Here is a 25,544-nt window from a genome sequence, read left to right on the forward strand (position 1 = left end):
ACCCCAAAATCTATAGGGAACATCTTCATCCCATGGGTAGTCCAAATGTATGATATGGTGACTGTAGGTGGAAAGGATAACGCTTTAGAGCCCGGAAACCATATTGCTACTTCAATGTCCAGTGCGCGTGACCTTTGACCTTTTGACCCCAAAATCGATAGGGAACATCTTCATCCCATGGATAGTCCATATGTTTGATATGATGACTGTAGGTGGAAAGGATAACGCTTTAGAGCCCAGAAACAATATTGCTACTTCAATGTCCAGTGCGCTTGACCTTTGACCCCAAAATCGATAGGGAACATCTTCATCCTATGGGTAGTCCATATGTATGATATGGTGACTGTAGGTGGAAAGGATAACACTTTAGAGCCCGGAAACCATATTGCTACTTCGATGTCCAGTGTGCTTGACCTTTGACCTTTTGACCCCAAAATCAATAGGGAACATCTTCATCCCATGGGTAGTCCATATATATGATATGGTGACGGTAGGTGGAAAGGATAATGCTTTAGAGCCCGGAAACCATTGCGTCTACAGACGGACGGACAACCCGATTCCAGTATACCCCCCCACAACTTGTTGCGGGGGGTATAAAGAGGCATCCTTGCTCATCATTACCATGCTATTAGTTTGTCTACTTAATACCCAGAGACAGAGAAGGTTTTCAAAGAATTTCTACATTTTCACTATATGACCAATAGAGCCCCACCCTAACACAAGAACCCCTGCCCCAGGGGCCATGAATTTCACAATTTTGGTAGAGGGCTCAATGCTCATTATAATTATGCCCACAGTTTGGCTTCTTGATGTCCAGGAGTAAAGAAGAAGATTTTTTAAAATTACACTCATTTTGATGGTTTTTGCCCCACCCCTCACGCCCCAGGGAGGCAGGGACCACGAATTTCACAATTTTTGTTCCTCTCCACCCACAGATGCTATATGCCAAAATTGGCTGAAATTGGTTCAGGGGTTTCAGAGAAGAAGCTGAAAATGTTCAAATGTTAACGCACGACGACGGACAAAAACAGATAGCAATAGGTCACCTGAATGAATTCAGGTGACCTAATAACCAACTTCTTGTTATTTCAATAATTAACAAGCACCCAGATCATGACATGAGTAAAAAGGACATGCACATCTAGTCCAGAAATAATATGACAATATTCCACATTATTAGTCTAGTGAAACTTTGTTTATAATAAGCAAACAGAGTTAGGTTTCTACAACTCACATGTTTCCAAAATATACAAAATTAATTGCATTTTTTCTTTCATTTTATATGCTGAGATGATCCCTTTTTTTTTCCTATCAAAATTGCATTGGAAACCAAATTATGTAATTTTTTTCTGCAATGATTGCTACCTTCATCTCCCGATGAAACAACAAAGAAAGACATTTTATTGTTAAAATTTTTATGCATATTTAAAAATATAAACTAGAATTAAGTTCTAAAATATCATATGGTTGATCCATTTGTTACGTTAAATAAAACAGTCAATACCCCATTTGACTTGGTAATGATTATGCAGACAGGTGATACTAGAAAACCGAATCGAGCTAGTTTGCAACAAACATGTATTCATTGTATGTTGAAAAGATATATATAGCATTAAAACCAATTTGAACGTGTTGAAACTAAACTCTACCTTTAAAGGAAAATCTTAATATGCAGGCGATTTCAGCATTGAATTCTTTATCTTATTTGTATGGGTGGTGGTGGCACGGGAGAATGTAAAACTTATGCGGTACCAATTTTGATGCACCAGATGCGCATTTCGACAAATAATGTCTCTTCAGTGATGCTCAACCGAAATGTTGGAAATCCGAAATAACAATGAAGTTTTAGAGCTATTATAGCGAAAAACAGCGTGCCAAAAAAAGTGGAGTCAAATTCGTCTAATTGTATGGGTGGTGGTAGCAGAGGAAAATTTTAAAATTGTATGGGAGGCTGTCTTAAAAATAAAGTGCCTTCCCTCCCCCCATATTTTTTTTTGCTGGAAAAGTCCTTAGTATATTTATAGATATATCTTTGCATCTCTTCTTTCTATATATTTTATCTCGTTTACATTATAACTACATGTGTTTGATTCATTGTGACCTTGATGTATAGAGGTTGCTAAAATGTCCTAAAATAGGCTATGCCTGATCCCATTCACTTATTGTGAATAGAATATTGTTAAATTAAATTAAACAGTCCCAATAAAAAATTTTTATTGAATGACGATACATAATCAAACTGCAGATGGAACTTTTCAGAGCCTCGTGCTAACGTTACATTCATTATCTTTTTCAAAGTATGAGAGGGGCATGTTGCCTTGTCCAAAATTAATAAAAAAGAAAACAACAACAAAAAATTGTGCTTTTGTTCGAACTTTAAAACCCTTAATCGAGTACGTGTTTGGGGTGGGTGGGGGAGGGTTAACTCAAAGTACCCCCTTCCCCATCTGATGATTTGTGAAGTGGGTGGGTCACTACATGGATTGAATACGTAACTTTTTTAATGTACATTGTTCTCACACTCACTGCCTCTATCAAAATAGGTGGGGGACCCAATATATCTTTAAAATGTCAAAAATAGTAGGAGGGAAGTTATCTCTCTCTCTCTCTCCTCTCTCTCTCAAAACACAAAAAATCCAAGATTTTTTTTAAGACAAAACTTAACTTGGTGGTTTGCATTTTATTTGTTTCATATATGCTATCAATCTTTAACATTTTTCTAATTTCTATATTGAATCATTTTTAATTTAGATGCATAAAAATAATGAAGGCACCTACATCGGTTATCATTGAATATTTTAAACCCTAACAAATAGTATTACAAAATTCTATAGCAAATGTATTTGGGTATCCTATGTCCTTAAACTGAACATTGACACACAGCTAATTGTATGGTCAATACTGAAGAAATGTACATACACTATACATATGCAGCAATTTTGCAACATATTTCCATGCGTAAAGGTGTGAACTCTTCCCATGAGGCTGTGACCAAATTTCAAGCATTGAAGCACGCGTACCTCGTGTATTACAATCAAGTTTTTAGTTGTCCATGTCATATGGTTAAGTTCTCCAAAATACTTGACTGATTTATATTCATCTAAACTTGTAAATCAGATTTTACGATACTTCAGTGTAGAATTAATCACTAGCGTTTCCGTTGATCGACTTCTTTACTTGTATTCAAAGTTGAACACGTTACATTTATAGTAAAATATACTTCATAATGTGTAGGAAATTTCATAACTTTAACGATAAAACATTCTATCCCGGGGGGGGGGGGGGGGGATCCTTCTCTATTCGCAACATTAATTTTCTATCATTGTTACATGCAAAGTTGGTTATTTTCCTGCTTATGAAGGAAACCTACAATGCATTGTAATTTTTAAAGCGCTAAGCATAGCTGTGCTTTATCGTCGCCAGTTGGATTTTGCTTTCGTCATCACGTTTCCGGTTTATCGCCACCTATAGGCAAATTTATGAATCGCTGTAGTAAACAAGTCGTGTTTTAATTAGTCGTAATTTTGCAACCAACCTAGAACGGGGTTTGCATTCATATCCGGAAGGGCAATTTTGAGCAGTTGTTGGAAATATAGTTCGTTGGACAATGGATAAAATATATATAACAAGAGGCCCATGGGCCACATCGCTCACCTGAGTCACCTTGGCCCATATCTGAAGACTTTCCATATATACTTGAACAGACTTGAATCTGCATTATGTCAGGAAGCTTTCATGTAAATCTCAGCTTTTCTGGCTTAGTGGTTCTTGAGAAGATTTTTAAAGTTTTCCCCTATATATTTGTATGTAAAACTTTGATCCCCCCTTGTGGCCCCATCCTACCACCGGGGGCCATGATTTGAACAAACTTGAATCTGCAATATGTCAGGAAGCTTTCAGGTAAATTTCAGCTCTTCTGGCCCAGTGGTTCTTGAGAAGAAGATTTTTAAATGACCCCACCCTATTTTTGCATTTTAGTGATTATCTCCCCTTTGAAAGGGACATGGCCCTTCATTTGAACAAACTTGAAAGCCCTTCATCCAAGGATGCTTTTGGCCAAGTTAGGTTGAAATTGGCCCAGTGGTTCTGGAGAAGAAGTCGAAAATGTGAAAAGTTTACAGACAGACGGACAGACAGACAGACGGACGCCAGACAAAATGTGATCAGAATAGCTCACTTGAACCTTCGGTTCAGGTGAGCTAAAAAAACATTGCATACTCTTGTAGAGCAGCGAGGACTTTACTAAAATTGTAAATTTCATGATCTTTGGAGATCGAGGTTCTAACTCCAGGGTGGGGCCAAATTGAGTATATAGTGTTTATGTGTAAAACATTTCTATAACATCGTATTTAATGCTAATGATACTGAATTCTTATTAAATAGATATTTAAAAGGAGCAGGTGTCATTTACCAAAATTGTAAATTTCATGATCCAAGGACAGGGTTTTGGTTTCGGGTGGGACCAAAATTATTGTAGTGAACATTGTGTTTAACAACGTCATATAAAGTTTATATTTCAACATGGTGAAAAGATTCAGGACATTGTTTCCTATCCTTATTTGTTATTTCCTTACAGAAAATGTATTATATAGTTGTGCAGGGAAAAAAAGAATAATGCAAGAACTTAATCTCCTGTTGCTGCTGCTCATTAACATTTATACACACAGAATTCATGAAGTCAACTTAGGGCTGTTCCAGAAATGATCAAATGGGGGGGTCGGGCGGCAAATGATATTTTTTTGTGTGGGTGGTCGTATTTTTTCATATTTTAATTGGTCCGTGGTTGGACTGTTAAAAAAATATTTATTATGGGTAGTGGGTAGTTTCCATTCTTTTATTTTGTGCCATGTGGGTGTTGAGTTTTCAGAATATTTTTATTGTCGCTCTTGTCGTGTTGGTTACAAAACGTCGGAGGGAAAATTGAAAACGTGCTTTCGAAATGCTGCTTTCGAAATCGGAGATCGGAAGTAACATAGAACTATTCGAGTTGTTGCTCTTTGCAGTGCATAACTTTCCATTACGGCACTCTTCAAATTAGAGGCGCGTTTAGTAGGGTCCCTTTGGACGTGATGGCGGCGAACTCTGTTCTGTAGATTATTACAGTTTACAGTGCATCGATTTTGGGAATATTTTGAAACCAATAGGTATTCCGTTTTCTAATAAAAATAGGCAAACCTTAGTTGATTTATACGAGGGTACCGATGCGTTATATTTATCAGTCGGTGTGATGGTGATATAGAGGCCTCCGGGCGCGGGCTCCATTAGAAGACGAACGATTCGTAGAAAAACATATCCATACCCATTTCATGATAATAGCATCGTTTGGACTCCCAATCTTTCCAACATTCCCGCCATAGATGCCTTTGATTGTTGATGTGACATCGTTTCTTCAGAACTACTGTGATACAATGTCGCACAGGCATTATCGTGTCATTGACTAGAATGTTTGTCCCGAAAACCTCGTGAGATTTGTACCGTTTTCATTTTTTAAAATATTTTTGTAGTGGGTCTGGATAGTTTTTTTTTTTTATTAGATGGGTCATTGTAAAATGAGTTTATTAATTTGATTGGTCATGGGGTAATTTTTTATTTTTTTTTTATGGGTGCTTGGTATATACAAAAGGTGCCCCCCGACCCCCCCCCCCCCCCCCCCCCCATGTATTTATTTCTGGAATAGCCCTTAGCGCTTTTCAGTACTTACATTTATTTACGTTAAAATCTTTGTTGGCATGATTACTATAAAATTATACAGCAATATCTGTGCGGCCTTCTGCACTGTTGATTACATAATGACACTTTTCAAATATACTACCCAGAAGTCTTAAACTACTGTTACGCAAGCGCACTACGTTCCAGATCAAGGAAAGATAACTCATGTTTTCGGATTGGCTTATTGTGGCCCCATCCTATCCCTAGGGGTCATAATTTGAACAAACGTGAATCTGCTCTATGTCAGGAAGCTTTCATGTATATTTCAGCTCTTCTCGCCCAGTGGTTTTTGAGAAGATGATTTTTAAAGATTTTCCCTATATATATTTGTATGTAAAACTTTGATCCCCTATTGTGGCCCCACCTAACCTTCCGGGGATCATGATTTTAACAAACGTGTATCTCTGCTATGTCAGGAAGCTTTCATGTAAAATTCAGCTCTTCTGGCCCAGTGGTTCTTGAGAAGAGTTTTGAATTACCCTACCCTGTTTTTCCATCCTATGAAGGGGGCATGGCCTTTCATTTGAACAAACTTGAAAGTTCTTCTCTCAAGGATGCTTTTTGTCAAGTTTTGTTGAAATTGGCCCAGTGGTTCTGGAGAAGAAGTTGAAATTGTGGAAAGTTTACAGACAGACGATGGACAACGCTCACTTGAGCTTTCAGCTCAGGTGATCTAAAAACAATGATAATTTACTACTAGTGCTTTCTCTTTGTTTCCATGGTTCATAAGGCAGTTCAAATTAGACAAGTACCGCAAAACGGTACAACATACACCTGTCAGACAGTGAAATGCAACCTGGAAGCACATTATACATTCTGAATTGATATTACACACATTATGAATAGGAAAGCCTTAAAGTAGGTCATGGTGTACCAATCCATCTGACGTGTGTGTCTCTGATAGGGAGGTTGCAATATCTGTATACATGATGAGAAAAGGTTCAGGAAACTTTTTAACCTACTTTTAGTCCTAAAGTAGGTCACGGTGCACAACTCAAGATGAAATGTGAAGTGATTATGTATTTTTCTGAGAGGGAGGTCGGGACAAAATTTCAGTGTAATACCTGTATTCATTACGAAAAAAAATCTGAAAAACTGTTTGACATACTTTTTTTCTTTAAGTAGAGCATAATGCACCAATCGAGCTGAAATGCAAATTGTTCCCATGGGGATCCGAGTTAGAATAGGTCCTCAGTACCCCCTTGCTTGTCGTAAGAGGCAACTAAAAGGGGCGGTCCTTCGCATGAGACCGCAAAAACCGAGGTGTGGCACGATAAAGATCCCTCTCTGCTCAATGGCCATAAGCGCTGAGCATAGGCCTAAATTTTGCAGTCCTTCACCGGCAGTGGTGACGTCTCCATATGAGTGAAATATTCTCGAGAGGGGCATTAAACAATATTCAATTAATGAAATGCAAACTGAACTTGTATTCCTCCAAAAGTAAGTTTCAGTTTGACTAAATTTCAGGGCAACATCTGTATTTGTAATGAAAAACAATCTGGAAAACTGTTTGACCTATTCTTAGCTCTAAAGTAGTCATGGATGGACAGACCAATCCAGCTGAAATGCAAAAAAAAATTTGGATTCCTCCAAAAGGAAGCTTTTGACTTGATCTCAGGGCAATATCTGTGTCTATAATTAATAATAAAAAAAGGGAGACTGTTTGGCACTAAAGCTAAAGAAAGTTGGGGGGGGGGGGGGGGGGAGGGGGCAATCCTGCTGAAATACAAACTGAACTTGCATTACTCCGAGAGGAAGCTTGAGACTAAATTATGGGGAAATAGCTGTAACCGTAATGAAAAAAGTTCAGAATACTGTTTGACCTACTTTTAGCCATAAAGTAGGCCAAGGTGCACCAATGCAGCTGAAAAGCAAATTCAATCTTACGCTTCTTGGGGGAGAAGTTGTGACCAAGTTTAAAAGCTGAACATGCATCCATTACGGAAAAAAGAAAACATGACCTAGGACAGCAAGCCAGTCAGACGGATGCACGGACAGCACCATAACATAATAATCTGATGACAAGCGTGTAAAAATGTATTGAACAATTTTGTGGGAACATTTGTGTTTTATGTATATACCTAGTCCTACTGATTCCTCTTCAGACTCGGATTGATTCACAGGAGTACCTACAATAGTGATCGGATGTTAATTTGAATACATGTAAATGAATTTCAACAAATACTTACATGTATAACATATTCATCATATACTTTTAAATACATTTAAATCATAAATTAAGTTTAATTCAATACAATTATGCATTCAATATTTCAATTTCCACCTTACCATTTGCTCTGCATTGCCTTTTGATTACCATGAATGCAATTCCAAAAACTAAACATCCAGGTATCATGATAATAACAGCCATGGTTACATCAGTCCTACAAATAAATATTAAACGCAATTTTTCTCTCTAAATTTCAATGGTTTTCTTCTCTACTTATTTTTGTATTTTAAACATTGAGGTGAAAAGAAATTAAGATGCATACATGTAACTTACCAGAATTAAATCAGGCCAAAATAAAAATATTGTTTATTTCCCCTCGCCCGACCGCGTCTGAAAATACTTGCCGACCCAAAAAATTTTATTACGCCATTCTGGCGAAGGTTTTTTTTTTTATTTCCAAAAAAAATTTCAGGGTCGTTTCTGGTACAGATCAGTATTTTATAATGACGAAATTTTTCTATATCTTTTTTGGTTTCCATCCAAAATAAAAAAAAATGATACGAATACAGGTGGTCTTCTGGTCCGAAATCCGGAAATTTCGCCGCCTCCAGCTGGAGGCAGCATTCTCGGGCCGATTTCAAATACTTGCAAGCCGAATTCAATTTTAAACTCATGACTAATCAATAAAACGATTCTTCTTGTACTTACTAATATTGATTTTATGGGTTCTTTCATCACATAAACAGTCTCTTGAAAACATTTTAACAAACTGTCGAGTTGTTTTGAGTCATGTGACTCGTTTGCTCAAATGACAGTGAAAATTCAGTTGACTTCTGTTATCGAATTTTGAAGTGATATTTTCTTTTAATCGATATTAGTAAACTACAAGAATCATTGTTTTAATGATTAGTTGTGAGTTTAACATTGAATTCGGCTCGCAATTCGGACTAGTGATCTACAAGATCGAGATGGAGAAATGTTGTCTACACGAGGAGCAAGGAAACAAGAGACTTCATGGCGTCCCGGTGTGCAAGTTGTGTTCTTCAGTAGGGGAAAGTGTTGATATTTTGGATGGATGTAATATTTTCGACAGTCAATAAGAAGCACTTGCTATATTTACAAACTGGAAAACATCTAATTATATGCACATGTGTAACTCAGCTCCGATTGGTTGATGTCAGCATCTATTTTGTTTGATCGGCAAAATCAAGTCCCGTTGAAACGCGATAGAAAGTTAGTTTAACGGTCAAATCACTTATTTGAAGCGAATAGCAGTGTCACCTAAGTGCACATTAATTGCTAGAACTGGCCGAAGCTGAAAGTAAATTTCCTGACATGAATTATGAAGGACTGCTCCAAGATTCAGTGAAGGTGTCAGTCAAAATATTCAGCCGAGCCGTATCTCAACGAGATTAGCATACATGTAGTTCATTGTTGTCCAATGTCTATGTTTAGTGGTTAGATAATGAGCATTTCCGAAATACATCAGGATATAGGGCCCACGGCGGGTGTGACCGGTCAACAGGGGATGCTTAGTCCTCCTAGGCACCTGATCCCACCTCTGCAATCTCTCATCAGAGGGTGTTACGCTACACTCCACTACACCTCTGTTATCATCTGATTTACAAGAATTTTGTAAAACAGAGCGTCTTTGAAAATAAAATAAATCTGCATCATTTTCATAAATAAAACATAAATTTATGAGTTTAAAACACATTGGTAGGCATCGAAACGCTGTATTACGTTAGTGTAACCTCCATATTTATGGAACTATTTGTCTTGTCAAATGTATTAATTTCACTTTCACTTCGTAACTATGGACTCTACATAAAAGTACATTAGAACAAGAGGCCCATGGGCCACATCGCTCACCTGAGAAAAGAGTGTTTATGTTTTAAACCCAACATGGCAGGTGTGACCAGAAAATCAATAGGGGGTCATACACATTGTAAATATGTGCATTAAGTGTGTAATTATAACAATTGAATGCCGTTCAGTCAAAGATTTTTGGTGCCAAGATTAATGATATTCACCAAGTTATTCAAAAGGAATCGACGGCGAGTTTTCTTCTTCTTAATTTATAAATGAAGACAAAAATGAAATTATATCACTAGATTTATTTGGATGCAAAATTAACAAGAGCAGAAAAAATTGAATATTTATCTACATTTACAAACATGTAGGTCAAAATTGTTTTTGTAAAGTGATCTGATGGAACAGGTGAGCCTTTGAGTTTACAAGTGTATATAAATAGTGGTGATCAGTCCACAGGCTTACAACTGAAAAAATATTTGCTTTTTTAATTTTTTGGAAGTTTACCCAGTATATTTGAATGAAAAATGGAGATCAACAAAATTCAGTACTTAGATGCTTTGAATAGAAATGATAATCATAAACAAGAAATTGTTTTGAAAATAAAAAATGAGCATAAATGGATTTAAGTGTATTATCCTTTTTTTGTATCTTAACATAGAGGGTACCTTGGACATTAATATTTTTAATCAAGTGGTTGTGCATGAGCTTACAAGTATTCCAGTAAAAATTACGTGGGTGGGGTATATTGCTGGGTTTTTTTTTTTTCTGTGGGTGGGGTTTTGTTTATATTTTTGTTGTAGAGGGTGGGGTTAGATGATTTAATGTTTTACTGTTAGTGGAAGGTTCCAGTGTGAAGCCCAAATGAAATTATAATGAAGTTTAATAAAATATGTATCTTCATGAAATAAAGAGTCTGATTTTTAATACTTTGTTGTTTTTCTTCAAAAAACATTAGGTGTTGATGTTATCATGGAAGTGAGAGAGTTATCTTCCAAGAAGCTGTTTAAGTGAGATATGGTATGATAGGTGAAAAAATTAGTTTGTTAATGTTGTGGACTTTATAGAAACTTGGGATTCTTATAAGATTTCTGGTTTGTATTGTTGATAAATAGTTCAATTAAATATGATGGCTATCATTATTGCTTCTTATTTTTGTTGGAACCAGAGGAAATTTGAGCAGAATGAGTGGTTTATAATAAATGTATCAATAATGTTAAACCAGACATATAACAATGTGTCTTGTCTCTGGTATAATTATATAATTAATATTCAGGAAATAACATCCCCATCAACCAATGAAATTTGTGTTGCCAACAAACATTGACCCAAACAAATTAAATTGACTTCACAGTATATGACTCCTTACATGGAAATAGCATTTCCTTAAACATTACAATGGAAAGAGAGAATTAAGGAATAGATTTCATACTTTGAACCCCTATTGTGGCCCCTCCCTACCCCCTGGGGACATGACCTGAACAAACTTGAATTTACACTACCTGAAGATGCTTACATATAAATATGATTAATCACAGCTTTGCTATTCTTGAGAAGAAGATTTTTAAAGATTTTCCCTATATATTTGTGTGTAAAACTTTGATCCCCAACTTGGGGCCCCATCTTATCCCCGGGGGCCATGATTTGAACAAACTTGAACCTGCACTATGTCAGAAAGTTTTCATGTAAAAATCAGCTTTTCTGGCTTAGTGGTTCTTGAGAAGAAGATTTTTAAAGATTTTTCCTATATATTTGTATGTAAAACTTTGATCCCCTATTGTGGCCCCATCCAACTCCAGGGGCCCATGATTTGAACAAACTTGAATCTGCATTATGTCAGGAAGCTTTCATGTAAATCTCAGCTTTTCTGGCTTAGTGGTTCTTGAGAAGAAGATTTTTAAAGTTTTTCCCTATATATTTGTATGTAAAACTTTGATCCCCTATTGTGGCCCCATCCTATCCCCGGGGGCCATGATTTGAACAAACTTGAATCTGCATTATGTCAGGAAGCTTTCATGTAAATCTCAGCTTTTCTGGCTTAGTGGTTCTTGAGAAGAAGATTTTTAAATGACCCCACCCTATTTTTGCATTTTTGTGATTATCTCCCCTTTGAAAGGGACATGGCCCTTCATTTGAACAAACTTGAAAGCCCTTCACCCAAGGATGTTTTTGGCCAAGTTAGGTTGAATTGGTCCAGTGGTTCTGGAGAAGAAGTCGAAAATGTGAAAAGTTTACGGACAGACAGACGGACGCCGGACAAAATGTGATCAGAATAGCTCACTTGAACCTTCGGTTCAGGTGAGCTAAAAACTAGAGAGTTTATAATGATGAAAATCTGACATTATACAAAGAACACAAACGTGTCTTTCTGTTGGAGTCAAAGACGCTATTTTGTCCGTGCGAGATCATGTGGTTAGCCGAACTATTTATCAGATGATAACAGAGGTGAAAGTGAAGCTTGCGTAGCGCGCTCTCTGGTGAGAGCATGCCCACCTCTGATGTGTCCAATGGTCCGTGTTTGCCCAACTATCTATTTTGAATTGCTTATAGGAGTTATGAAATTGATCACTGTTCGTTATCTTCACCTTGCATGAAGTACTGTTCGAAATATCGACACCTTCCCCTAATTGCGAAATGTGGCAATCAAAGCAGAACTTACGCGAGAATAGACTATATGAGTTTGACTAGGAAACATGGAATGATGTGCTTCATGACGTTTTAGTATCAGGCGTTGTAAATGGTCATGGGAATTTCAAACTAAATAAAATTCTGCTTGCTAAAAAAAAAAAAATCTTTTTACCTACCTAAATACCTTCCTTTGAAATTTTGGGTCAGGAGAGGGGAAACAAACATATTTTTAAATATGGCCTCATCTTTACAGCGAAATCAAACTCTGAAGCTATCTATCATTACCATGACTTATCTTCCTTGTTTTCTGTTGGAATGGTTGGTTGCCGTGTGACCATGAGTGTTGTTGATAGTAGTGTTCCATTCTTCTTAGTCGGATCAGACTCTGTCGGTCTTTTTACATGATCATAACATTCTTGATCTGCATGATATAAAAACTGCATATTCTAAACTCGGTTTACTCATATACATGTACTTTCATTAAAATGGTAAGGCACCAATTAAAGGACACATTGCACATTTCTAAATTTTTAAATATTTTCAGCAAAATTAATTCATTTCATGTCTAAAACTAAATGTGTTTTAAATGAAACAGTTTGTGTAGTTTTCGAGTTTGAAAGCGATAAAATTCAAATCTTGCGATATGCATATTTTCTTCGATATTTTACACGCCATTATCTGTGACGTCATATGGGATCTCAAGTGATAAGGTTTGCAAGCAGTTGTTAAGCATTTCATAAACAGATTAGATTTTATTGACAAAAAAACACCCAATTATCACATTAACGGCTTGTAAATAACACTGCATTATGGTGTTTTGTGCCGTTTTATGTGTACTTAGCTGTCAGCAGAAAGGATTTAGACTGTTTTCCTTTTCGAAGGAAGGTATGAGGGGAAAAGACGTGAATATTTTTTGTCGGCACAACGACTTTTCCATAAAACAAGAGGCCCACAGGCCTTATCGATCACCTGAATACTAGTGAAAAGGTATCACTACTTCCATGGGCTATGAAATCTAGAAAAAAATTCCTGTTCTGAATATCTAAGCTAAATTCTAATGTTCAGCAACAGTATAAAACAAGATGTGTTCTTAAAACTTCACTGCCTTCAAAAGTGCATACACTGATGAAAGGCTGTAAATAATAGGTGTATATAACATTAAAACATCAAAAGATATGACTAATTTGGACCCATCCTAAAGTCATAACCCTGGGTTTTGATTGAAATTCATCATTTTTTTGTAGTACATACTTTACTGCTATTCCTAAGTATGCATTTAGATTTGATACAGTATCAGCAAACTTGCACATAAATACTATATACTATGTTTGGCCCCACCCTGGGGTCAGAACCCTTACGTTGGGGATCATCAAATTTACAATTTTGGTAAAAGACTACCTGCTCTATCCATTTAGTTTCAAATTAGTATCAATAGCACTAAAGACGATGTTATTTAAGTGTTTTACACAAAAACACTAAATAACAAGTTTGGCCAAGCCCTGGGGTCAAAACCCCTACCCCGGAGATCATGAAATTTACATTTTGGTAAAGGCCTTCTTGCTCTCCATCACCATACATTTAGTTTTACTTACACATGTGCAGTTCTTGAGAAGAAGATTTTTCAAAATTGGTCAATTTTGGGCAGTTTTTGCCCCGCCCCTAAGGACCCATGGGTGCTGAGACCTGAAATTTACAATTTATGTCCCCCTTGTCCCAAAGATGCTTCATACCAAATTTGAATAGAATTGGACTGGTAGTTATCAAGAAGTTAAAAATGTTCAATTGTTAACGCACGACGACCGATTGCAATAAACTGAGTAAACTCAGGTGACCTAAAAAACCAGTAGCATTTGTCCCTGTACTTTTTCAAAATAGCATTTGGACAAAAATGTAGATAATCTGCGAGGAAATGATTCTATCGAAGCTAAGCACTGTAAAATGTAGGCCTGCAACATTAGATGCATTCCGTTCAATACACACTCGCACCAACTGACCTTCACCTTGTAACAAAATATAGGCAATTAACTTGTGCTCTCAGTTTCTACCAACTGGTAGATTATAAAAATAATAAAGTATTAAAAATAACTGAACTTTCAATTATAATTGGAGGATTAAGCATCCCCGGCCGACCGATCTCACCCGTTGTGAGCCCTATATCTTGATCAAAACAGTATGTAAAGAAAGGCCTAACAATATCAGTGTGAAACACCACAAACAGCATTCCACCTAATGACAGGTTAAATACAAAGCAAACTAGATCATTATATAAGCATAGAATTTGCCAAATGCTGACTTTACACAAGACTGTTGAAACCCCTGTAGCATCAACTTATTTGCAGTACCCTATCAGTTTAAAAATTGATCATATTCAGAACATGCCTTCATGTGTCAGTGGAGACACATAAAGTACATGACACAAGTTTTATACACCCCATCGTGGAAAGACCACAGTGGAAAATTTACAGAGATACACTGTGTCCTTGGTGTTCCATAGTGTGTGTTATTTGCGAATACACACAGCTTCTAGGTGCTTTGCTGTGGCCATGGGCGCCTTGCAGGAGGTGTGAAAATGTGCCGCAGGTTAAAAATCATTTTAACAAGAGGCCCATGGGCCACATTGCTCATCTGAGTCACCTTGGCCCATATATAAAGATTTTCCCTATATATTTGCATTAAAAAAACTTTGATCCCTATTGTGGCCCCAACCTACTTCTGGGGGCCATGATTTTAACAAAGAAGTAGGTACAGTTTCTAAAGTCATCTGGCCCAAAATATCGATGATTTCACTTGGAGCTCAAACCCTGGCATTCAAATAAGGAATAGATTAGCAAAACCAAAACCCACTCAGTTTGATCAGCAAAATGATTTGTGTCATATGACAAGAGCTTAAAGTTGGCATAAAATTGCAAAAATGCCATTTTCAACGAAAATATCCACAAATTCAGGTGGTTTTCCTTTCAGAAAACATACAGCGCATGCGTCGAGCAAATTCATATTCAAGCATGTTTTTCATCTTATAATAATACACAATATATATCATTTTCATTTTGCTCGACAAATGTGCATATCTTTTCCTGAGCAATAACCTGTATGACATTAATGTTTTCACAAAAGATTTAGTGCTACAGATATTGACTTTTTGGGAAAATAAATGCTTTTATGGATCGGATACCTTAAGGTAGAGACGAATAGCAACCACGTGATCAGTAAACATTATGTATTTTCATGTGAAATTATTTTTCGGAATTCCGTACACCGTCATTATAGAGTAGTTGAAAAACAAAAAGGGGTTCCGAAAGTATACGTTGTTGCTGTGACTGACTCGATGATTGAGAGGGTCGTCTCGACGAAAGATAGAGAAATTTGGCCATAGTTTAGATTAGGAATACGTCAATGTAATAATAGTGGACTAAATGTTTCGTCTGTGCAGAATGGCACTTTTTACCTCACGAAATTCACCACCATGCATAGCTGCGCTACGTAAATAAAGTTGTTGATGTAGCGTGATCGTGATGTCCGAGTGCTGCGAGTTTCAATACTGTTTATGTAGTCATTGAGAGTTTAAACAAAGTTTCTTCTGAGAAGAGGAATTCGATGGATGCATTCAACGTGGACAACAAAATCATAATTTTGTTTGGTAAGTAAAAAAAAAAAGGCAAATTAAATGTGTATTCAACCCACTTTTCCTCTGCTATTTCACAACGCGATTTTATAATAACATCTATAAACGCACAAATTGGAGCTGTTTCATATTTTGTGCATTTATGTATTCCATATGTGCCCAAAATATAACTCCTACATGCAAATGTAATTGTGAATGGATGTCATGTATATGCCAGATTAAAAAAAAATAAAAAATGAGGCTCTCTCACAAGTTTGAGGTGTGGGGGGGGGGGGGTTGCACTAAAATTCTATTGGTATATATGATAGTACTTAAGAGAATCTTGAAATTTCATTATCTAAGAGATATTTCAAATCTGGGGTTTCATGTTTCACACAAGTATGTAGGTCTACAAAACTTTATTTAAAATACATGTATTTGTAAAATCACAACCCCCCCCCCCCCCCCCCATAGACAAATTCTTGACCCACACTTGGTAAAGGAGACAGGTCTGATAAATCTAAAGTTGACTTGTTTTGATATTACATGTATTAGAATGAACTGGCAGTTTATGAAAACATATCAGCTGTCATCTCATATTGCAATATGACAATTATGATGTTTATTCACCTCATTAAGGACCCGGGGGTGGGGAGGGGTATGTACAGTTTAAATAGAAGGTAGCTATAACAATATGAAATAAATAACAATCATGCAGATGTACTACTACTGCAAGAGTTCACATTGCTGCACTGCACACATTTAACATAGTGTTGCATATGTAATACTGATTTCAGACAAGATTTTTTAAAAATTAACATAATAAAATACATGTTATGTATGTAATTTTCAATATATCAGCATTTTAAAGTTCACTGCACATGCATTGAGACACAAAATTTTAAAATTGACATTGTCTGACACAGTATAATTAATGATTAATACTGACTAAGCAAATATCAATTATGATGATTTTTTTCTAAGCATCATCCTAAGGACCAGTGCAAGTTGAAATGGGTTTCGAGCCAACAACTTCAACAGCAATATTTGCCATGACAATCAGCAAGAAAGGTACAATATTTTCTAAGATAGAATTTTTCATTTCAACACCAGACATTTTTAGAACAATTCTTAGTATATTTGATATTCATCTTTTTTTCTTCAATATTTGAATATACAGCATCTATTTTAACAGGTACTTCATTTACATTGATGATGCCATATCCCCTGGACTCCACAACTTTACAGGTTACAGAGAAAATTCAAGAACTTCTGCAAAATGTGGGACTTGGATAGAATCAATAATGTATTTGTGAGCCCATGCAGAGCAATGGATATATTGTGCAACATACTAAAGTGTGAAGTTAATGGAAAACAAGTACATGTACTCTTGTATTACATGTCTTTTTTAAAGACAATAATATTGCATAAATATAGAGGAAGTGTCATTGTTGATTATTCTAAGTTTTTGATATATCAAAATCAGTAAACATTTCTAAATGAAATTAAAATACCAATTTTATAACTTTAATCAATGTGTTTGAATTTCTCATTTTCTAACACTCCACCCCCCCCCCCCCCCCCCCCACACCCTAGTGCATATATACTGTGAACTGGGAGAAATTACAAATAGTTAATGCAATATGCATGCATTCTGAGTTATCCAATAGCAAGTTTTTGTTTTAGTGTGAGACTACAAGTCGGACTCATAAACTTATGAAGAGACATATAATTAGTGAGAGAAAGATAGCTCATATGAGACCTGAGATCAATGGGTCGAGCCGCGGTGGTGGTCTAGAGGTTAGAGCGTTCGCCCCGCATGATGGAAGGCCGGGGTTCAAATCCCGGTCGCGACAGACCCAAGACGTTCAAACAGGTAGTGACAGTTCCATTGCCGTGACAGTTCCATTGCCAAATGGTCGGCATCAGGTGTGAATGTCACTGGTCCTTGGAGATGACTTTAAAAACGGATACCCAGTGTCACAGTAGGTGTGGCACACTAAAGAACCCTCACTGCATGCATGCATGCATGCTCAATGGCCGTAAGCGCCGAGCAAAGGACTAAATTTGAAGCCGTTCACCGGTCTTGGTAACATCTCCATATGAGTGAAAAATTCTGAGAGAGATATTAAACAAGATACAATCAATCAATCCATGGGTCGATGGGTTGAAATGTTTCCATTGATATTGAATATAAAGTTGTTATTTAAACATATTTGGTGCACTATGCTGTATAATCATATCAATTTCTTCAAATAGGTATAATAGGTAATCGTGACTGGTTATTATAAACAAGAGGCCCAGGGGCCTTATAGGTCACCTGAGTATCATGTAACAACCTTCCAATGTTTGAATTAGGTTTATGTTTAAATATAAGAATTTTACTTTTGGATGGAAGAAACATTGAATAGCGCCATAAATTTCAGTTTTGAAAGAAGTATCCTTGATCATCATTATCATACTATTAGTTTGTCTACTTAATACCCAGCAGCAGAGGAGAAGATTTTCAAAGAAATAAAATGCATTTTCACTATATGATCAATAGGGCCCCACCCTAATACCAGAACCCCTGACCCAGGGGCCATGAATTTCAAAATTTTGAAAGAGGCATCCTTGCTCATCATAACCATGCTATTGGTTTGTCTACTTAATACCCAAGGACAGAGAAGAAGATTTTCAAAGAAATAATGCATTTTTACTATATGACTTATAGAGCCCCACCCTAGCACCAGAACCCCTGATCCAGGGGCCATGAATTTCACAATTTTTAACAAGAGGTACTGTGAGCAATGCTCACTAAGAATACCCCCCGCTTACCCCAATCTCCCAAAGGGTGTTGGTAAGCCTAATAGGTATAAACTACCTCTTTTCTGAGTGTTGCTACTTCGATGTCCAGTGCGCATGACCTTTGACCTTTTGACCCCAAAATCGATAGGGAACATCTTCATCCCATGGGTAGTCCATATGTATGATATGGTGACTGTAGGTGGAAAGGATAACGCTTTAGAGCCCGGAAACCATATTGCTACTTCAATGTCCAGTGCGCTTGACCTTTGGACCCCAAAATCGATAGGGAACATCTTCATCCTATGGGTAGTCCATGTGTATGATATGGTGACTGTAGGTGGAAAGAATAACACTTTAGAGCCCGGAAACCATATTACTACTTCGATGTCCAGTGTGCTTGACCTTTGACCTTTTGACCCCAAAATCGATAGGGAACATCTTCATCCCATGGGTAGTCCATATATATGATATGGTGACGGTAGGTGGAAAGGATAATGCTTTAGAGCCCGGAAACCATTGCGTCTACAGACAGACGGACGGACGGACAGACGAACAACCCGATTCCAGTATACCCCCCCACAACTTGTTGCGGGGTGGGGGGGGGGGGGTATAAAGAGGCATCCTTGCTCATCATTACCATGCTATTAGTTTGTCTACTTAATACCCAGAGACAGAGAAGATTTTCAAAGAATTTTTACATTTTCACTATATGACCAATAGAGCCCCACCCTAACACAAGAACCCCTGCCCCAGGGGCCATGAATTTCACAATTTTGGTAGAGGGCTCAATGCTCATTATAATTATGCCCACAGTTTGGCTTCTTGATGTCCAGGAGTAAAGAAGAAGATTTTTTAAAATTACACTCATTTTGATGGTTTTTGCCCCACCCCTCAGGCCCCAGGGGGGCAGGGACCACGAATTTCACAATTTTTGTTCCCCTCCACCCACAGATGCTATATGCCAATATTGGTTGAAATTGGTTCAGGGGTTTCAGAGAAGAAGCTGAAAATGTTCAAATGTTAACGCACGACGACGGATAACTAAATATTAATTATGCAATCATTGTGAGTGCAAAAAGGTCAATTGCAAGAGCACATACATAAATGCATTGGCGGATATAATGGAGGGGGCGCCAACTGGCGCGAGCCCCCCTAAAATTTTCAAGTTTAAAGTAAATCGTGGACTCTTGTTTAGAGAAATATTTATATGATAAAAGAAGCAATAATTTCCTCCACTCTCAGAGAAATAAATGTCTGACAAAATCTTTTGATTTATTGAATTACTTTTAGTGGGAGAACTGCTATTTTTTCCAAAACCCCTTAAGATCTGCGTTATTTTATTAATTTCACCTTATTAAAAATGACAGAAAATAATAAAAATGACTACATAGGTGACAATTTTTAAGCCCTATAAAATCTGTAAAATCCAGGAGTTTCAGGGGAATCGCCCCCACCCTTACAGAAATGAGATATACCCGAAAGGTACCCAAAATGTATCTGTAAGGTACCCGAAGCAACTTTTTCCCTGAAAAAGGTACCCAAAAAGTACCCGCAAAAAACTTAGCCATTTTTCGACAGTACCCGGAACGTACCCGACTATTGTAAAAAGTACCCAAAATGTACCCAGATTAAAAATTGAAAAGTTAAAATGTACCTGAAATGTACCCAATAGAAAAATATAAATGTTCAAATGTACCCGAATTGTACCCAGGGTATCAATTAAAGAAGTTAAAATGTATTCGATATGTACCCACTTTAAAGTTACTAAGTTGAAATGTACCCGAAATGTACCCAACAAAAAATATTAATGTTGAAATGTTTACCAGAAATGTACCCTGGGTAAATTAAAAAGTTAAATTGTACCCGTAATGTACCAACTTTAAATGTGACTATTGAAAATGTACCCGAAATGTACCCATTTAAATAAACCTTGTAATTTCACAACAGATACAAATAATATGAAAATAAACATTAAACAATTTCACAACTGATTTTGAAATAAGAAAGCTTTTATAGTCAATTGTACCAGCATTATGTAACCAACTTCAATCTGGCATGTTTTTTTTTATTATTGATGTATGTATGTTGTAGACATTTTTTGTTTAAAAAAAAATAAAATATATATATATGAAATAGTGCAAATCCTGTTGATGTTAATGAATTTTAATTTATCTATAAAAAGTTTTTTTTGTTCTGCCATTAAGGTAGCTATAGTATTAAAGAAAATCTGAAGGATTACATGAAGGGATCCATCCCTAAACCTCTAAATGGAAAGCTATTTTCCATTTTTAAAAACATAACAATAAAAAATAAATAATTGTAGAGACCTAGTAGTAAGATACTCTTTTGAACTTGATAATGCTACATGATTGTTAGTCTGCAGCAATTTCATAAGAAAAAATTATATATATATATATATATATATATATATATATATGGTAAACAATCTGTATATATCATAATACATACATATATAGATCTATCTGTATTTGATTTTTTATTTTTTTTAATTTTTGGGAGGGGGGGGTGTTGTTTTTTTTTTAATATTGATATACACTGATGTCAAAAGATGTCCCTGCAGAAGGAAATTATTGAAGATCATCATATTATTTTTATAAACTAGTTAACTTATTAATTAATTAATCAATCAATTCAGAGTGGGTCTTCACAGTACTTGGCTCTTAACAACCGTAAATTGAGATCGGGTTCCTGATAAAAAGCATCGGGTGTGCACTCCGAGTTCCCGCGCTTAGTAAGCATGCAGACCTAGTCAGGTTCCCGAGACCCCTCTGCATTTATTATTGCAATAATAAATGCAGAGGGGTCTCGGGAACCTGACTAATGCAGACCATGCAGATGCCATTTTTATGATGTGAAATACCGTAAACTTTATGAACAGACAAAGAATAGCCTTCAACAGGGACCCGAGGGAGTTCGTGGTGTTATCCTGAAGAGACTCCCAACCATTAAGTAAGTGATTTACACACTAGTGTATTTTGTAGATTCTTTGACTTCATGCCAGTCATGATCACTGATAATCCGAAATTCCTCCGATTCTTATCCCTTTCACATTTGTGTCTGATGATCTTCACTGCACATATAGAGAAAGCAAGGGTAACAGTCAGAGGTATCTTGAATTATGTAACTCATGTGTCTTTTGTAAAGTAGGACAATGGAATTCGCTAACTAGTCTAAATGCGTCTATTGTCGGACACTTAGACGATTTTCATTTTCTACCCGGCACTTGATAACCCGCGATTTGCATCAACTAGATATCTACTCGCTAGACACAGCAATGCTATTTCATTTGTAACACCTCATAGTTTAACCACTCTTATTATGTACAAAGCAGGTCAAACTGAAATAACTTAAGTAACGTCGGCATTATGTTAAAATCAGCTCGATCTGCTCCTTCATTTTGTTGTTGTCGCAATACGAGGAGCGGATCGAGGAGCTGGTTTTAATCAGATTGGTCGGAAGGAACAGTAAGAGTTATCAATTGACAAGTAAAAATTTAAGTTGATAGCACAAGTGACCAGTGATTAGAAATATTTATTTATTGTCCTGTAATTTGGTTATTGGAAGCTAGGTCTTTGGTATCCTTTGATTATTTACAATTTCATTTCTCTTTCAGAATATAATTCATGATGGATACAGAATTTATATGGTGTGACCACTGACCAGACTGGTTTTAATATGCCATTCTGAGAATTACACTATGCAGACCTGGATCAATGTTTATATAGTTCCAAAATGAGTTTACTCTGAATGACGCTTCAGTTCATGCACATTTTAGGTAAGTCCAATGAGACTACTAGGCCTATATGTATAGTGGATGGGAAGTGACCATGACCCTGATATGTCTTAAATTTGTCTGACAGCAAGTCAAATTGGGATGACTAATTCCACTATCAGTTTCAAATCACTGATTTAATTTGAACAGATCATACAAACTGTTTCTATTAATTTTAAATAGATATATAACATGCCCACAAAATAATTGCATTATTATTTTTTTTAGAATGTACGTCATCAATGTTCTCCCAAAGGAAAGTGAGCAAAAACTTATCCAGAGAATCAACAGCACATTTTTGTGAAACTTTTTAAAATGCACAGGTAATATTGCTGTTAAAATATTTTGTATCCTATGATCTGTAATAAAATATAAGTGGCATATTGATATAACTTTAACTTATAGTTATAGCTTTTCAACTAAAATGGGTAGGGATTTTATATTTGCCATTTTTATTCTTTGTGACAAGAAAATATTTTTTAATATATATACAAACTGTATATATAAGTACCTCATTAATGACCTTTTGACCTACTAAGGCTTTCTGATGGTACCAAATTTGATCTTCTGACCTTGACATGAATTTTGACCTACTTGTCTTGAAAACCGTTAAGTTTGGGGGCATCCATGGTTCACATTCAGGTCTTGTTGCTGTTCAGACTATGAAAAGATGTTGCTGTTAAGAATGATTATCTAGCACAACCATTTAATGCAAAGTTAGATAAGTTAAAATATTTTCATTGCAATCTTGGTATTGTATTGCATGTGTTAATCATTTATGATGAAAATGTTTTTTTTTAATTTCTTTCATTTATGCACTTATTTACATGTATTTGTTAGATTTTAATCGAAGTAATAATAAAGGAACAATATCCAAGAAAATATAATATATAAGTATATTTAATTTAGAAAGTTAAAAGAGACGAAACGGGTGTAAAATAAAGATAATTTAAAGCGTCAAGTCAACTGAATTAAAGACAAAGAAAAGTGCAGTAAACTACATTCGTATTGTGATTTGGTTTTATTATATTTCATTAAATGGGTTTTTTTTTTTTATTTGCAGGAGAAATAGGATTACGAAGAAGAGAAGCTTTGTCATAATTTTTTACAGTATGAATTAAATGCAATTTCTCATATATTAAGATTCTTCATTTTTTCAGGACACATGGTTGGTAATATTCATGAAAACTAGCAGAACTCCAGTACATTTGAAGTGTTAGTCAAGCATACTTTAAGAGAGGCAAGCAAAGTCTGGAAAATGCCATAAATGATACCCGAAAAATGTCTAAAATGGCACCCAGAGTGTACTTAAAATGGTACTTATGCTGTACCCGGAATGTACCCAAAACGTACCTAAAATGGCATCGGGTTTGTACCTAAAATTGTACCCGTAAAGTACCTATAATGTACCTAAAATGTACCCAGTTTGTACCTAAAAACTGTCTAAATTGGTAACCGGATTTTACCAATAATGTACCTAAATAGTACCTAAAATAGTAGTAGAATTGTACCTAAAATGTACCAGAAAAGTTTCTGAAATGGTACCTGGATTGTACCTGAAAAGTACCTAAAATGTACCTGGGTTGTATCAATAATGTACCCATAATGTACCCTGAAAATGTATCAAAGAAATGTACCCAAAAGGTACCCCAAAATGGGAACAACAATGTTGACAAAATTGTACCTAAAAGGTACCCCAAAAATTAAAACCTTAAAAAGTTGTACGGGAAAGAAAATGTACCCGAAAAAGTACCCGCCTCCAGCTAAAAATATTTTTAAAGTCCGGTTCCAAAAAGGGTAGACTTTTAGGTACCCTTTAGGTACATTCTGGGTACCTTTTGGGTATTTTCCGGGTACTTTTTAGTGTACCCGAAGCGTACCCAAAGTGTGTACCCAAAAATATTGTACCCAGAAGGTACCCTAAAAATTGATACTTGGAAAGTTGGAAATAATAAGGTACCCAAAAGGTACCCCGGAAAATTTTAACTTAGACAGTTGCATGGGAAAGAACAATGTACCCGAAAAAGTACCCGTCTGCAGCTAGAAATATTTTCAAAGTCCGGTTCCAAAAAGGGTATACTTTTAGGTACACTTTAGGTACATTCCAGGTACCTTTTGGGTACACTCCGGGTACTTTTAGGTGTACCTAAAGTGTACCCGTAAAGTACCCAAAGTGTACCCAAATTGTACCTGTAATGTATCCAAAATGTACCCAAAAGTGTACCCAACAAAGGTACCTAAAATGTACCTTTTTTCTGTAAGGGCACTTCAAGGCGGCCCCCAGACCCCTGCCTCATACAGTTGCACCCCCCCCCCCCCCAACTTCTATTCCTGATCCGCCCCTGAAATAGCTTATAGAAACCTTCTTATTGTCATGTTCAATTTTCAAAGAGGTAATTTGGGAATGGTTAAACATTTTAAGTTATAAAAATGTCAGTAGTTTATCTCTGCTGGCTGAATCTTTCTTTTCAATGCACCGAGTGCAATTCATGACGTCTATGTTCCTGCTCATTCTTTCTCCTCCATACCATGCAGTATATTAAAGGGGTTGGGATGTAATGGAGACATTTGTTTTAACAAATATAAATTGTATTTCAATTTTTTGTGGGGATGTTTATTTGGGAAAACTTAATATTAATCATCAAATATGATGATGTATGATAAATCTATATTCTGAGTGTAAGTGCACAAAGGTCAACAACAAGAACTACAACAAAGTATAAGCTAAAATTTGAAATACATACTTTCTGTATTAAATTTATTAATTTAAAAAAAGGTATTAGAAAGAATCTTCGAATTTCAGGAAGCTTTTTTTGATGGATTGTTTACAACATCTTTTAATAACCCTTTTTCTTACGAAAATGTGTAGTTTGTTAAAAGGGGGGCGGGGTTTGGAATTCTTTGCTAGTTCCATATTGAACCCCATTATGGTGTATATTTTTTTCCCCTTATATTCAACTTACTAATAGACTAACCACTTAATGAAATAAAATAAGAAATTTTATGTGTAATTTTTTTGCAGCTTAGCAAAAGTATGACCCTGT

General features: G+C 36.1%; 1 protein-coding gene and 1 long non-coding RNA gene across 3 annotated transcripts in view; one reads left to right on the forward strand and one right to left on the reverse strand.

Annotated features, from left to right (window-relative positions):
* The window catches only part of LOC125675076 (uncharacterized), a 42,881-nt gene that overhangs the window by 5,135 nt on the left and 12,202 nt on the right, over nucleotides 1–25,544 (reverse strand). For both annotated transcript variants that reach the window (XM_056159951.1, XM_056159950.1), the window contains exons 4-6: nucleotides 12,605–12,740; nucleotides 7,999–8,093; nucleotides 7,791–7,838 (exon numbers count right to left, since the gene is read on the reverse strand). In XM_056159951.1, coding sequence (XP_056015926.1) covers nucleotides 7,791–7,838; nucleotides 7,999–8,093; nucleotides 12,605–12,740 — 279 coding nt within the window. The remainder of the gene's footprint in view (nucleotides 1–7,790; nucleotides 7,839–7,998; nucleotides 8,094–12,604; nucleotides 12,741–25,544) is intronic.
* LOC125682974 (uncharacterized) lies at nucleotides 21,554–23,638 on the forward strand. Its single transcript, XR_008801714.1, has 4 exons — nucleotides 21,554–21,677; nucleotides 22,342–22,503; nucleotides 22,729–22,823; nucleotides 23,564–23,638. It is a non-coding gene; the product is annotated as an uncharacterized LOC125682974 (long non-coding RNA).

The sequence above is a fragment of the Ostrea edulis genome, chromosome 3 (assembly GCF_947568905.1).
Source record: "Ostrea edulis chromosome 3, xbOstEdul1.1, whole genome shotgun sequence".
Taxonomy (NCBI): Eukaryota; Metazoa; Mollusca; class Bivalvia; order Ostreida; family Ostreidae; genus Ostrea; species Ostrea edulis.